At 26.1% G+C, this 15,000-nt stretch overlaps 1 protein-coding gene across 1 annotated transcript in view; it reads right to left on the reverse strand.

Annotated features, from left to right (window-relative positions):
- LOC100200802 (MICOS complex subunit MIC60) overlaps positions 1 to 15,000 on the reverse strand; it is a 37,557-nt gene that overhangs the window by 12,190 nt on the left and 10,367 nt on the right. Inside the window, exons 4-9 of the mRNA XM_065792574.1 lie at positions 12,494 to 12,546; positions 11,568 to 12,381; positions 7,857 to 7,909; positions 7,409 to 7,661; positions 7,261 to 7,279; positions 7,064 to 7,156 (exon numbers count right to left, since the gene is read on the reverse strand). Coding sequence (XP_065648646.1) covers positions 7,064 to 7,156; positions 7,261 to 7,279; positions 7,409 to 7,661; positions 7,857 to 7,909; positions 11,568 to 11,642 — 493 coding nt within the window. The 5' untranslated portion in view covers positions 11,643 to 12,381; positions 12,494 to 12,546. The remainder of the gene's footprint in view (positions 1 to 7,063; positions 7,157 to 7,260; positions 7,280 to 7,408; positions 7,662 to 7,856; positions 7,910 to 11,567; positions 12,382 to 12,493; positions 12,547 to 15,000) is intronic.

The raw sequence follows: 15,000 nt of genomic DNA on the forward strand, positions 1-15,000 counted from the left end.
AAATTAGGGCCAAACCTTTATTTTAAAAAATATTAACAAACCTCAGTTAAAGTAATATATTTTTTAGTTTTTTTATCTATGAAAAGAAAACTTTCAAAAAATAAATACAATTTTAGAGGAACGGTTTTTATTTCAATTTCAAAAAAAAAATGGTATTAAGATAAGCAGTTTACTTAGAATTTTAAACTTTTTATAAAAAGCTAATAAAAAATACACTTTATAACATGAAATATATACATTTTCTCAAAATAAATGAGACTTCAAAATCAAATACCAAGAAAATAATAACTTTAAGATTCTAAAAAAAGCAACAATAGCAGTTGTAACAATGTTTAGTAAAAAATATTTTAAACAAATTTTTGGACAAACTTCAGTGCACTTCTTTAAATAAAGTGTCTTTGTCTGAAGATAGCAGAGAAGTTGCCTTTTATATTGCAGGTTATACTGCAAAAAAATTTTTAAAAAGATTTGGTAAATGCTGTCATAACTAATGATTCAAGCAGATAAACATGATTCTCTAGATAAACAATTTATTAAAATTTTATCAAGGGGAGGAGTGACTACGCCATCTACCAATCTGAATAATTATAGTGATGCTTTTGCAATTTTAGACTTTTGATGTTAACAACACTGACTTGCCATTCAGAACAACTGTTCAGTTTTTTTATTTTTTTTTATTTTTATTCAAAGAAAATATCCTTTGTTCTGATCACCTAAAACTTGGGATAAATCTCATAATCAAAACAATAAGTAATATATTCTTCAATAATAAAAAAAAAAATTACTGATGGAAATTATATGGACAATATAGTTGGTTTGAAAAAAATGCAACAAAATAATAAGCAAAGATAGAACAGAACATGAATACAAAAATTAACAAGAGAATATGTTTTTAATAAACTTAATATAATCATTATTTCTTTTAATTTTCTAAGAAAAAGTGAGAAAAAAAAAACTTTTCTTAAACTTTTTCTTTCATTTCTTTTCATAACTTTTTCTTTTCACAAACAAAATTTTGTTATTGTTAAATAAAAAGTATTTTCAAGAATAAATGCATTTTGTTTGTTTATTTGCTTTGCTTTTTATAGCACAGTAATTCTTATATACATTATTGTATAAAAATATATGTATATAATAGTATACATAAATAAATATATATGTATATTATTTTATACATATATTTTATATATCCCTCAAAAAACCAGCATGCACAATTGATTTAAAGCTTTTTTTCTTTTTCTTTTTTGGTGATCTAATTTCATGTTCATACTATATTGATTGCACCAGGTAAATTAGATTGCTACAGCAACAACAGTTTTTTGTATAAAATGCAATAATTTAAAATGAAAATAACAACATAAACTTGTTAAGCAAGCATGATATTGTAGTAATATAACAAAATATATCCAATAACACAAAACGTGTTTAACACGTCTAAAAAATGTTTTAATACGTTTTTTTAAAATGACTAAAACTTTTTCTAAAATGACTTGTGTTTACTGGGAAGTTTCATTGTTTGGAACTATAAAGTTTTCTTTACTTAATCAGTGATAAAATCAAATAGTTAAAGAAATAGATTCATCGTAATTTAAAAATAAATAGCTACAACCAGATACCTTAAAATTAATACTTTATTAACTTTTATCAATAAAATAAAAGAATGTCATAATAGTTGATGCTTTTGTAAATTTTAGTAGAATTTTATTTTGCACAGGCAATAATAATCCTACTAAAAGTTTTAAATGTTTTAACTGTCACTGTAAAAATAAACTTAAATAAACAAAAATAAACTTTAATTTGATTTTTGTTGATTTTACTGTTGTTGTTTTTTATTTTAAAAAAAAACAACCTATGCCAATTAAGGAATCAAAGTGTTCCAATTTAAGAAACCCAAACCTACCAATTTGTAACCCAACCTATCATACAGCAAAAAATGTTTTAACAAATATTGAAAAAGATTTTTAAAAACTAATAGATAAATGTTTTGTTCCATCAAATAAATTGCTTAAAATTTTTAAAAGAAATAGTATTAAAGCAAGTTATAGCTGTATAAAAAATAAAGAAAAAATTATAAAAGGTCACTATGTTGCATTATTTAATAAAAATGAATTTCTTAAAAAAAAAAAAGACCACTCTTTTACACATGTTCAGTTGAAGGAAACTAAAATAATGTCAGCAATATTTTTTTGCATTTTTTTGATATAGTTGATTGTAGTGATGAATAATAAAGTTTTCACAACAAAGTTGTGAAAACTTTATTATTCTTTTCCAGAATCGGAATTTTGTACTGTTTTTGAACTTTTAGGGAATATAATTTGAAATATAACTGTTTTCTGCTTCTTGAATGCTAAAAATAATGTTTTTGCTTTTGTTAATTGATTGGTAAGCACTTTAGTATTAAAAGAATTTTGAGACAAGATTAAAAGCAATTTTTAATTTTTAAGATCAGCAGATCCACAGTAGCTTAAACTGAATAATTTTCAAATTTGGTTATAGAAAATTGTGAAATAATTCTATACCCAATGTTGTTTACAATTTTTATTGATTTTGAAACTAAATTTAAGTTTCTAACTTTAAAAAAAATTTGTTGTCGAAAAATTCTCAGGGAAATTTAAGAAAATTAGAATCATTAAGTTTACTTGAAAAAAGTTCAAAAGTTCAGAGATCAGGAGGTAATCCACTGGTATTCAAGGTAGTAGTCCTCCTATCAAAGACCAACTTATCTTTGAGAACATAGATATTTATTCAAATAACATGGACTTCCTTTGAGAAGAAAATTGGCCAAGGATCGACCAAGGAAACCCAAGTGAGCTGATTAAGTGATTGCAAACTTGGTGTGGAAAACTATCATCACTGGTTAAATTTTCTAATGAACTATCTCTTGTTACGAGAGTTAGTTCATTAGAAGCAGAAAATTTAAATTCAATACCAAAAATAAAATTGAAAGCAATATTATTGTCAGCGTTATTACTGAATCACCTAATGAAGACAAAAATACAACCTTAGAAAATGATAGACAAAAAATAGAAACACTGCTAAAAGACAATGAATTAAGAAAAATTAGACACCAGAAATTACCCATGAAGTTCTTTGAAGTAATGGGAAACAACATTACAATATAAACAATGAAAAAAATTTTATTGGGAGATCCGTTCAGGCAAACTTTAAAAAATCTAAACTTTACTCATTTAATTCAGACATTCAAACATTAAACAAATTAAATTGCTACTATTTAAATGCAACTTCACTAAATAAAAAATGGGATGAATTTCAATTAATGCTGAGTAAACAAAACCAACCATATATCATACACATAACTAAATCCTGGTTTGATGAAAAATCCTAATGAATATGCTTTACTAAACGTACGTTAGACCTCATTTGGAATTTAGGATTCAAGCTTGGAACCCATATTATAAAAATATATCAAAGAACTCAAAAAAGTTCTAAGAAGAGCCACTAAATTGATAATGAACCAGAATTATAACAACAGATGTATTGATTGAAATGCATTCAATCGATACACCAGGTCCAGCATCCAATATTAGAGGTTACAAACATCGTGTTAAATTAGAGTTTGTTAAAAATTGTACAAGTAGAAAACACTTCTTTACAAACAGGATTGTCTTTGGATGGAATAGTTTACTGGAATTGGTAGTGGAGTTTAAATCAGTCAAAAAATTTAAATCCAAATTTTAACTGATTGAATTAAAAATAATATTAAACAAGAAAAACAAATTACAATTAAATTTTTAGACATTTGCAATGGCTGTTAGAGATATTACCTGGTGCTCAGCATTTGAATTATTATTCCAACACTAGAAATAAATATCGAACAATTAAATAATTCTATAATTGAATCTAGTGAAATTTAAAATAAAGCAGAATCTATTGGTTGCATCTACAGACTACCAGACTCAGATCACCAAGTATATACTGCAATTAACAATTCCATTACAACAACTGCCCAACTAGTTCAAAACTTTCTTAAGTCTCTTATTAGCAGGTCAACTATTCAGACATACTATGGGACATTAATGGAGGATCTAGTATAGAATTTCAACTATTTAGACATACTATGGGACATTAATGGAGGATTTAGCATAGAATTTCAACTATTCAGACATAATATGGGACATTAATGGAGGATCTAGTATAGAATTTCAACTATTCAGACATACTATGGGACATTAATGGAGGATCTAGTATAGAATTTCTAGGCATTCTCAATTCAAATTTCTTAGTAGGATCAGTACTAGAACCAACTCTAAACAACATCATTGATCTAGTAATTACAAATTACCCGAACAAGATCTTTACAATTAATATTAATAATTCGATGTCTCAGTAAAAAAAAACCTGCCTCCATTCAACACTAACCTGAGACTTTTACCTAAATAACTTACACACCATACAAAAAAATCAAAAAAATTATCAAAATATACCAAAAAGGTAACTATTCAAATCTAAATATAGCATTCAACAGCATCAACTGGATTAAACTATTCAGTAATCAAGACATTAATGAAATGATAAACAAGACATTAATGAAATGATAAACTTTCAAGTGATTATTATAGAAAAGCAAGAGAATTGAAAAAATTAGTAAAAAATGCCTGTATTAAACATGAAATATCAATAATTCACAAATGCAAATTAAATCCAAAATTACTATACAAATATATAAATAATCAAAAATCATATAAAAGTAAAATTATCTCAATCAATGCCAACGGCATAGATTAAACAAATGCAAACATAGTTCATTGTCTAAATAAACAATTTTACATCAATGTCGACAGCATAGATTAAACAAATGTAAACATAGTTCATTGTCTAAATAAACAATTTTACAAATCATTTAGTAAACCAACAAGATCAAGAAAATAATTTAATAAAAGGTTTATCACCAAGAACAATTAAAAAAATATATTTTAAATCCATCTGTTCTATTTTCACCATTAAATGTAAAAACAAAACTTATTAGATAAACACAAAGTAGCTGGTATTGATGATATTTCTCTTTATATTTTAAAAAACTTAGCCCACCATTTAGTATACTATTCATCAAAGCATACAACACTGGGACTACACTATAACTATGGAAACAAATAAATATCACTCCGATTCCAAAAAAAAGGAAGAAAAATTATCCAACAAATTATTGACAAATGAGACAACTTATCTCACCACCATCAGTTATTAGTAAACTAATTCAAAAACTAATGTGAGATGACACAACAAGTTACTTAAACTTACATAACTTGATAGCTAAAGAACAACATGGATTCACTACAGGTAAATTAGTAATCACAAATTTACTTGAATCATTAGATGTAACGACAGATGCATTAAACAGTGGATTTTATGCTTTAGTGGTTTACCTTGACTTTGCTAAAGCATTCAATACAATAGATCATAAACTACTAATTGCTAAAATAAAAACTTATGGTTTTGACAAAATATTTACAAATTGGCTACAAAACTTTCTCTTAAACAGGCAACAAAGGGCAAAAAACAAGCAGGCAGGTTGTAATTAATAATGCAGTATCTGAATGACTCTCAGTATTAAGCGATGTACCACAAGGTGAAGTTTTATCACCACTTCTATTCAACCTATTTATTAATGCTATGCCTGAACTAGTTAACAATACCTGCAAGCTAGTTGCAGATGACAGTAAGTTAATTGTCATAATCAAAAACCAGAAAGATCAAGAAATATTACAAGATGATCTCAGTAAACTAGTTGAGTGGACAAAAAATTGGAGCATGAAATTAAATTACCAAAAATGTAAAATTATAAGAGTTTACAGTGCCAAATTAAAAAAGTTAATTGAACAAATAAATCAAGTTGTCCCACTATATATATCAACCCACGATGGAACAATCATCAAATTAAATGAAACAACACAGGAATAACACCTAGGTATAAACATAAGTAATATCTGAAATGGAAAGACCATATCACAACAATAACTAATAAAGCTTACTCAAAACTAGATACACTAAAGTGGACATTTAAATTCTGGTCAACTGATTCGTTTACTAAACTATAGACAATTTATGATAGACCAGAATTAGAAGTTTGTACACCAGTTTAAAATCAAATTTGAAAACTGACATAATAATCTTAAAAAAAGTTCAACAAAGAGCTACAAAGCTTGTACCAGGTCTCAAGTACAATTGATATAAAAAACGTTTATCAAGCTTAGGGTTAGAAAGTCTCAAGACCAGACAAATTAGAGGGGACCTCATCCAATATTTTATAATAAAAACTAAATTAAACAAAGCAAACTGGTATCATTTAAACTCAAAAACCTTTTTTTTAAATTCTAAAAGGTCCATCTTCAAATATCAAAGGAGTACCACACAAAGAGTACGGAGAGTTTAATAAACACAGTTACCACAAAAATTTCTTCAGCAACAATAGTGCCATATTGGAACAATTTACCAAATAACTTAGTAACATCAAAAACAGATAACAAATTCAAGAAAAAATACACGAATTGTTAACAATACTGCTGTGTGGAGTAACAGATTAAATGCAGTACTTTTAAAGTTAGGGTGAATTTTAAACCTCAAACTTCTGGATTATGAGTCAAGGGTTCTACCATTAGTTTATTAACGTATGCTCTTTCCAAAAAAAAGATATGTCTTTTTTAGTCTCTTCTTCATCTTTATCTGCCTTTCCTTCCTTTTTGGTCTCTTCTTCAACACTCTTTTCTTCTTCATCACCTTCTTCCTCTTCAACTGGCTTATTTTTGTGATTAAGCATATAACATGAATTCCAAAAATACTAAAATATTTATTATTAAAAACCATATATGTAAATTTTATATGAATTATGAAATATAATTTTTCTGAAAGAAAAAAAAAGATGCATTGTAGCTAAAAAATTGATTGTAATGCATACATATTTATGCTGCTTAATTTTTTAATAAAGAAACTTTAAAAGAAAAAATTTGAAAGGCTACTAAGAGCCAGAAAACAAAATAAGTTAAATGCAAAATTTTTATAAATTTAGATTAAGTAAATATAAAGTAACAAAAAACAATTATAAAACCTTCTTTCCTGATATCACTAACATTTGTATCGACAGATATTACAGGTGTATTAGTAATGATAACGGGGTGATCATCTGAAATGTGAACAACTTCTAAAAAATAATCATGACAATGATTACTATTAAATTAAGTGATGTGTATATATTTTTTTTATTTTTGAAATTATTATTGTAAATTGTTAAAACTAAACTGCTACCTTCATTGTGCTGTTTTTCCTAAAAAAAATTGAAAAAAAAGTTTTATCTTGTATAAAAAAAACCCCCACATCTCAAGTTTTTTGAAATAACAAATAAAACTATAACATCATCTCAAATACAAATTAATTTAAACAACAAATAACTTACTTGTTTGTGACTGAAACTTGAATCATTAAATTTTAAAACATTATGTTCTTCCGGTAAAGATTTAGAAAGAGCATCAGCAGGTGAAGATCCATAGAGAGCATCAAAAAGAGTTTTTGAATAAGGCAGTTTTGCTTCCACATTTTTACGAAATTCATCATTATATTTAGCATACAGCGCTGAACCACCAAACCCCAGAACGCCTAACGACAGTAAGGAAGTTCCAATAACAGAAATAGTTGAAGATTTTCTGTTACTAAAAATATTTTGTACTATTAAAAAAAATATTTTGTTTAAACTAGAAAATACCCCTGAACTAAAACCAAACGTTGAAAGAAAAGTAAAATGGAATAAAATAAAATTTTAAAAACCCTTTTAACTGTTTTTAGAAAAAAATTTTAAGATAAAATATAGAAGTGGTAAAGTAAAAAACATAAACACTAAAAATAACCTTGAAGAAATACTGTTAAAACAAACTTGTGTGTTTGGTACATTTGGCACTTGCTAAATAAATAAATTGTGAATCATAAATCAAGTGAAACTATTTCAAAAAATAATATAAACATTTAATAAAAATTACTACCCAAAAATAGATACTTTTTTTAGCATTTTTGAACTTAAATGTTGTTGATAACAGCAATGCTTTTAAATTATGATAAATGACTTTTAAAAATGCAAATGTAACTGTGTTCAACTGACCATCTTTCTGTTCTCAGAATATCCTCAGGTAAATTTTCAGATGACCTAGCATGTATTTGCAAAACATCAAGTTAATAAATACATTGTAGGGGACCTTTTAATTTTTTTTGTTTTGAAGATTTTTTTATCGACAGTAATTTTTTATCAACAACATTATAGTGACAAAATATAGTTTAAAAGTTAAACTATACATGCAACTGAATCTAACCTATTTATCTAAAATGCTAATTCCTATGATTAATTTATTTGTTCATATTTTATTTTATTTAAATATCAAATAGAAACAAACTTTTAAACTTTGTTATTGTTTGTTATAAAAATTTAAAAAATATATTTATTTATATATATCCCAACAAATTAGTATTAGCTTAACTGGCCCCTATTTACATAATGAGTATTGGCATTTTTTTAAATGATTTACAGATTTTTTGCATTATAAAAATAATTTCATTTTAAATAAATCAAACTCTATACATGACTGATCCGCTTTTAAGTTACAGTTGTACACTTGTATTTTTGGACCTTATTTAAATAAGAAATGGCATCAATAGAAGAACCAACTAAAATATGACAAAAGTATTCTAACCAAGGACAAATAAGAGATTTAAAGTTAGAGGATGGAATCAGAGATTTAAAGTTAGAGGATGGAATCAGAGATTTAAAGTTAGAGGATGGAATCAGAGATTTAAAGTTAGAGGATGGAATCAGAAATAAGAAAAATAGTAAGCACAATAAAGACAACCCAGAAACAAATTAACAAATTAGCAGATGCTAATTTTTCAATGGTTTCTATGAGAGGTCAGTAATGAAAGAAGATGTAATGTAGAGGACTCAAGAAGAGTGATGATAGTTATCAATTTATCATCAAACAAATTGTGATAGTTATTAAAGTAAAATTGTGATAGTTATCAAAGTTTAGAAATTAAAGACCCAAATTAGCTAATAATATCAAGTAGACTGATTAAACAATAGCTACAGAAGTCAGAGCAATCTCTAGATTATTTAAAAATTGTAACAGTCAATGGATTCAGACTTTAACTTATGATGAATAGGTAAATTGATGCATAAGTATATTGCCATTCTAACCATTGGAGTCCTTTCAAATAAAACGATGATAGCATTCAACACTGATATTTAAAAATCAAAGAAATGAATTTAAATTAATTTTACAAAGACCAAATCTGGTCTAATGAACTTTGCAAGATTCAACAGATAAAAAATTACTTTAAAGATCATGAAAATTTGTAAAAGATTGAAATTATTTGGTAATGTATTTGTTTATTATTTTGGTAATAATGACAATGGTTTTTCATGTTTAGTTTTTTTTAGTACTATAGTCATGCTTTAAATGTTTTAAAAATGTTTTTTTTAATTTAATAGTTGGAACTGCCATTCTCTACACAACAAATCCCTTTGAATGGAATATATTGTCATATTTGGGCTGGCTCTTCTAATTATGCTCTTTCTCTTCTAGGCAAGGTCTAAAAAAGCATTGTAAACGTAGTTGGACCTGGTCAATCTACCAAGCTTGAGCAACTCTCCCATTATTGTATGGTTGCATCCCTTTCTCTTTTCTACAAATACTATCATGGTCGCTACTTAAAGGGGCTACCATTTTGAGTTCCATCAACCAAAACTTATTTTCGTTTGATGCATCCGTTCTTTCAAGTCACATTCTTTTACTACAACTGTCCCTTTATGCCTTAAAAACTTTTATTCATTTACTTTTTTTCCTCTTCAATGCTTTAAAACTCTTTATTGTCTTCACATTTTCCTGACTCATTCTGATCTTTAACTTTTCTCATACAACCTTCAACTTTTCTCATACAACCTTTAACTTTTCTCATACAACCTTTAACTTTTCTCATACAACCTTTAACTTTTCTCATACAACCTTTAACTTTTCTCATACAACCTTTAACTTTTCTCATACAACCTTTAACTTTTCTCATACAACCTTTAACTTTTCTCATACAACCTTTAACTTTTCTCATACAACCTTCAACTTTCAATGAAAAAAAGCGAAAAGAGTGGAGAGCAAAAAGAGCAGTTTCATCAAGTCTGTAAAACAATGGAAGATAATTACAAAGAACTTTAGAACAAAACATACAATGATAGAATACTGTTGGAGTATATAAGATGACTCAAGAAAAGTTTTATGCCATAAAATGTTAATTTTAAACATAATAAAAGAGATCTGTAAAAATTTTAAACATAATAAAAGAGATCAGAAAAAAATTTAAACATAATAAAAGAGATCAGAAAAAATCTGTAGCTTGACATAAAAATCTTATCCAGATGTAGATTACTGTATCAAAATTAAGAAGCAAGTGTCAAATTAAATGAAGTAAAGATTTTGCTAGCCTGCATAATATTACTCAATCCTTGGAATTAGGAAAAATTAGGTCAGCAATAATTTGCTGACCTCAATCTTTTTGAGGTCGGCATCAAGTTGGCAAAAACTATTTGATACAAAGATCTAACCGTAAAACATAGAAACAAGGTCGGAAATTTTTGCCGATCTCAAATACTTTCAGGTTGGCAGTTAGGTCGGCATTGCCGAATACTGACCCTAATTCCGAAGGTTGTATTACTAAAATCGAAAAACATTATGGTTGCAATAGGATATAGACAAAATTATTAAGTGGGTATTCAATGACAACAATGACAAATATCAACATTAAATGTCTTAACATAAATAAACAAATAATAAAAGCATGTATGAGTAATCTAGTGTGATGTAATCTCAGCCATTTTAGCATCCAAATTTAAAATGAAAACTTAAAACTTAAAAATTAATTAAATTATTTATGCAAAAAAACTTTCTAATATGCTATGCTACATTTTGAAAATTTATTTCTTACAAAACACATCAAATAAAATTTGCAATCTTAATATGAAGTTCCTATTTCAGAGGTGATCTTAATTGATCTTAACTAAAATATTTTTGTAAAAAACTACCAAGATTCGTGACACACTAAAATATCTTACTTTTGAAAAAACAAACAGAAAGAAGAGGATTGGTTATTTTAATTAAAACTGATAATAAATTACACAGACACAATTTCTAACAACAGAAATGTAATCTCTAATCAATTTCTAACAGCAGAAATGTAAATGAATGGAACTTGCATATTTAAATCAAAATTAGAAATGAAGTAGTCATTTCTAATTTTGATTTAAATATGTCAAGCAATTTTTTCATACATTATGAAACATTATTTCCTAATAAAAAAAAAGCACTATTTATTCATCAAAATATATCAACAAACTATAACCAGAAAAACAGTGATTGAAACAATGATTAAAATTAAAAAAAATATGCACAAAAAAATATTCAGTATATAAACTAACTATAACTGGTAATTCACTGTAAAAGATGATAACATAAAAATATAAATACACAATTAGAATGTAAAATATGAAAATCTCAAGCCACAAAAAAATTCAAATCAGTAAATACCTGTTTTATACCAGGTTTAGTAAATTTCCTGAGAACTATTAATTGATTTTTAGGTTGACAGCTACTTCGGTACATGATATAAGTGATTAAAGGTTCATTGCTTTATTTTAGTACTAAAATATAATTATAAAATCAATGCAAACATAAACATCAACAAATAAATTTGATTAAATTAAATGCTTGGATAGCTCAGTGGGTTTGACGAAAGAATCCCAAGTTGCCAGTTAAACAAGAAAATTTTGCTCTATCTAAATATCTCATCTATTTGAACATCAAAAATTTATCTTGATTACTTCTGATATTAAAACATTTTCTTCAAGCAAGTGAAACATTAAGTAAAAAAAGAATAATCCTTATTACAAAAATTAACAAATTTTTTCAATTACTAAAAAGTTATGGAAAATGTTAATATGGAAAGTAAATAGGTGTTTAGATAAATAGTAGACTTAAGTGAGGTTGAAAATAAATATAATAAATTGAAATAAAAAAACTAAAAATTCTCTTTTATTTAATGAGTAATGAGAATATAATTTAATATAAAATAATTTTTAAAAAATGTTTAATTAACAAGTAATATATTCTTAATCAAACATCTTTTAGATTTTGACTTCCATCATATTTCGAAACATTTTTTGAATCTTTCATAGGTCCATATATAAGATTAAAAAAAGACTCAGAACCAATTATATTCTTTTGAACTCCTTTTCTAAATTCATCGTCAAATTTTGAATAGACAGTGCTGCCTATTAAGAATAACACAAAGCTTGTAGCAGAACCTCCAAGATAGTATAAAGCAGGAACCAAACCTTGTGAACTAAAATTAAATTGAAAAAATTAAAAATACAAATAATTTTTTTTTTTAATTTTATTAAATAACAGCAAATAGATAATCTATTTTAAGTATAAAACTTTAAAAAAAAAAATACTTTATGTGTTGCTCCCTTTTATTTAGCAATTTAGTAAAAGTGAATGTTCTTTTCTAAAATTTAAGATTTTAGCATAATTTAATATTATATATATATATAGATATATATATATATATATATATATATAATATTTTATATATATATATATATATATATATATATCTGTGGCCATTGGTCAATTTGTGATAAGTGCAAATATGATATTTTGCAAGAGAAGCGTTAGAAAATTTGATTTGTTGCCTTAACTTGGGTAATAATAAAAAATAAACTATTTTTGTATTAGGAAGTTATAAACTACAGCAATCATAGCTTGACCAAAAGATCTAATGAAATAAAACAAAACTGCATACTTATCTCAAAATGACCAATTTTGCACTTATTGCAAATCGACCAATAGCCACAGATTTAATTAAAATATATATATGTATATATATATATATATATATATATATATATATATATATATATATATATATATATATATATATATATATATATATATATATATATATATATATATATATATATATATATATATATATATATATATATATATATATATACACATAGTGGCCAAAATAGGTCCCAGGCATTGCCACACTTCGAACCATTCTATATACATTCAATATACTGAAACAATAAGCTAAACTTACACTAGGAGGAAAATTAAAAAAAAAAACCTAAAGAAAAAAGAAACCAATTTCTTACGAAAAAGAAAATATATAAGCATTAAAAAAATACTCAAAAAACTCAAACTTGAAGCAAAAATTACTTTTTGTTACATTTTTAATTGTGTTAGAAATGAATTACTTTAAAACTTATCTTTAGAAATAACCTTTTACAAATTACTTCTAATGATTGTTTAATAAATGAACAATATTTAAATTATTAAAAACTGTTATATATAATATTAGTTTTGTAACTAGTGGGTCAGGCCTCCCTCTCCCTTCTCTATAGCTTGTGGTCCAGACAACATACCTATTATAGTTTTGCAGAAGTGTTGTTCAGAGCTGTTGTCTATGCTTTCAAAACTATTTAAAAAGTTCTTCTCAGAGTCTTGTTTTCCAGCCTGCTGGAAAGCTGCATCTGTTATTCTTACTTTCAAAAATTATGGAGAGCATTCTGACTCGTATAACTACCATCTCATTAGTCTTCTTCCTATCATAAACAAGGTTTTTAAGTCTTTCATTAACAAACACTTAATCTCTCATCTTGAATCTAATAATTTAGTTTCAATATATTTTCATAATCTAATAATTTACTGATCATCAATATGAATTTTGATCTTTTTGTTATATTGCTGATTTGTAATATATAATAGGATTTATCGTGCATTAGATAGGTGTGGAGAGGCTAAGGCTATCACTCTCAACATATCTAAAGCCTTTTATAAAGTTTGGCATACCGGTCTTCTCCATAAGCTCTCCTTTTACAATGTATCAGGTAATATCTTTAAGATTATTCAATCCTTCCTTATCAATTGTAGTATAAAAGTTGTCTTCAAATGGACAGTACTCTTCTTCATTTCTTGTAAATTCAGGGGTTCCTCAAAGTTCCATCCTTGGCCCTATACTTTTTTTATATTTAATTTACATTAACAATCTCCCTGAAATTCTCATATCTAAGTTGGCATTGTTCCCTGATGATACTAGCATTTATTCTTGTCTTGATAAGAAGCCAACACTCTCTAATTGCTTAGAGGTGGTATTTGAGCTTGAAAAGGATCTCACTTCTCACTAATCTTATCGCAAAAATCTAGATCTTCTTATATTTATGTCTATCTAGATCTTCCTTATTTACAGTAATGTACTTGATGAGTCGTCTACCCTTCATCTCTTTTTCTTCATCATTTTCCAAGAAAGATTGAAAGTAACTCTTACTTCCAATCTTTCTTGGAAACCATATATCAAATCCATTGTAAAATTAGATTTGCTAAGGTTGCACTTTCAACAATTAGCATATTGTCATAATGTTGCTTCTCTTTTCTATAAATACTTTAATGGGCGCTGCTCTAAAGAGCATGCATCTCTTGTGCCATCTACTAAAATTCATTCTCATGTTACTTGTCATTCAATTAAGTCCTATCCTTTTACTGTGACTGCTCCTAAAAGCTCCAAAAATTCTTATTCGCCTAGTTTTTTTTCTCGAACTTCAGTTCTTTGGAATTCACTCCATTCTTGCTTTCCTAATTTATATAATTTGCAATCTTTTAAGTCGTCTGTTAATCGTTATCTTGCTTTATAAACTTCATCTTTTCTCTTCCAGTAACTTCCAACTATAATAGGGGTTGCTTGCAGCCTTGTTGGAAGTGGTGATATTAATATATATATATATATATATATATATATATATATATATATATATATATATATATATATATATATATATATATATATATGTATATATATATATATATGGTGCGGAAAAAGTTCCCGTACAAAAACAGCAAAAGTTCGAGTACAAGACGAGAAACAAATTACACTTTAATTTAAAACAAAAGAATACTA

This window comes from Hydra vulgaris, chromosome 03 (genome assembly GCF_038396675.1).
Source record: "Hydra vulgaris chromosome 03, alternate assembly HydraT2T_AEP".
In the NCBI taxonomy this organism is placed as follows: Eukaryota; Metazoa; Cnidaria; class Hydrozoa; order Anthoathecata; family Hydridae; genus Hydra; species Hydra vulgaris.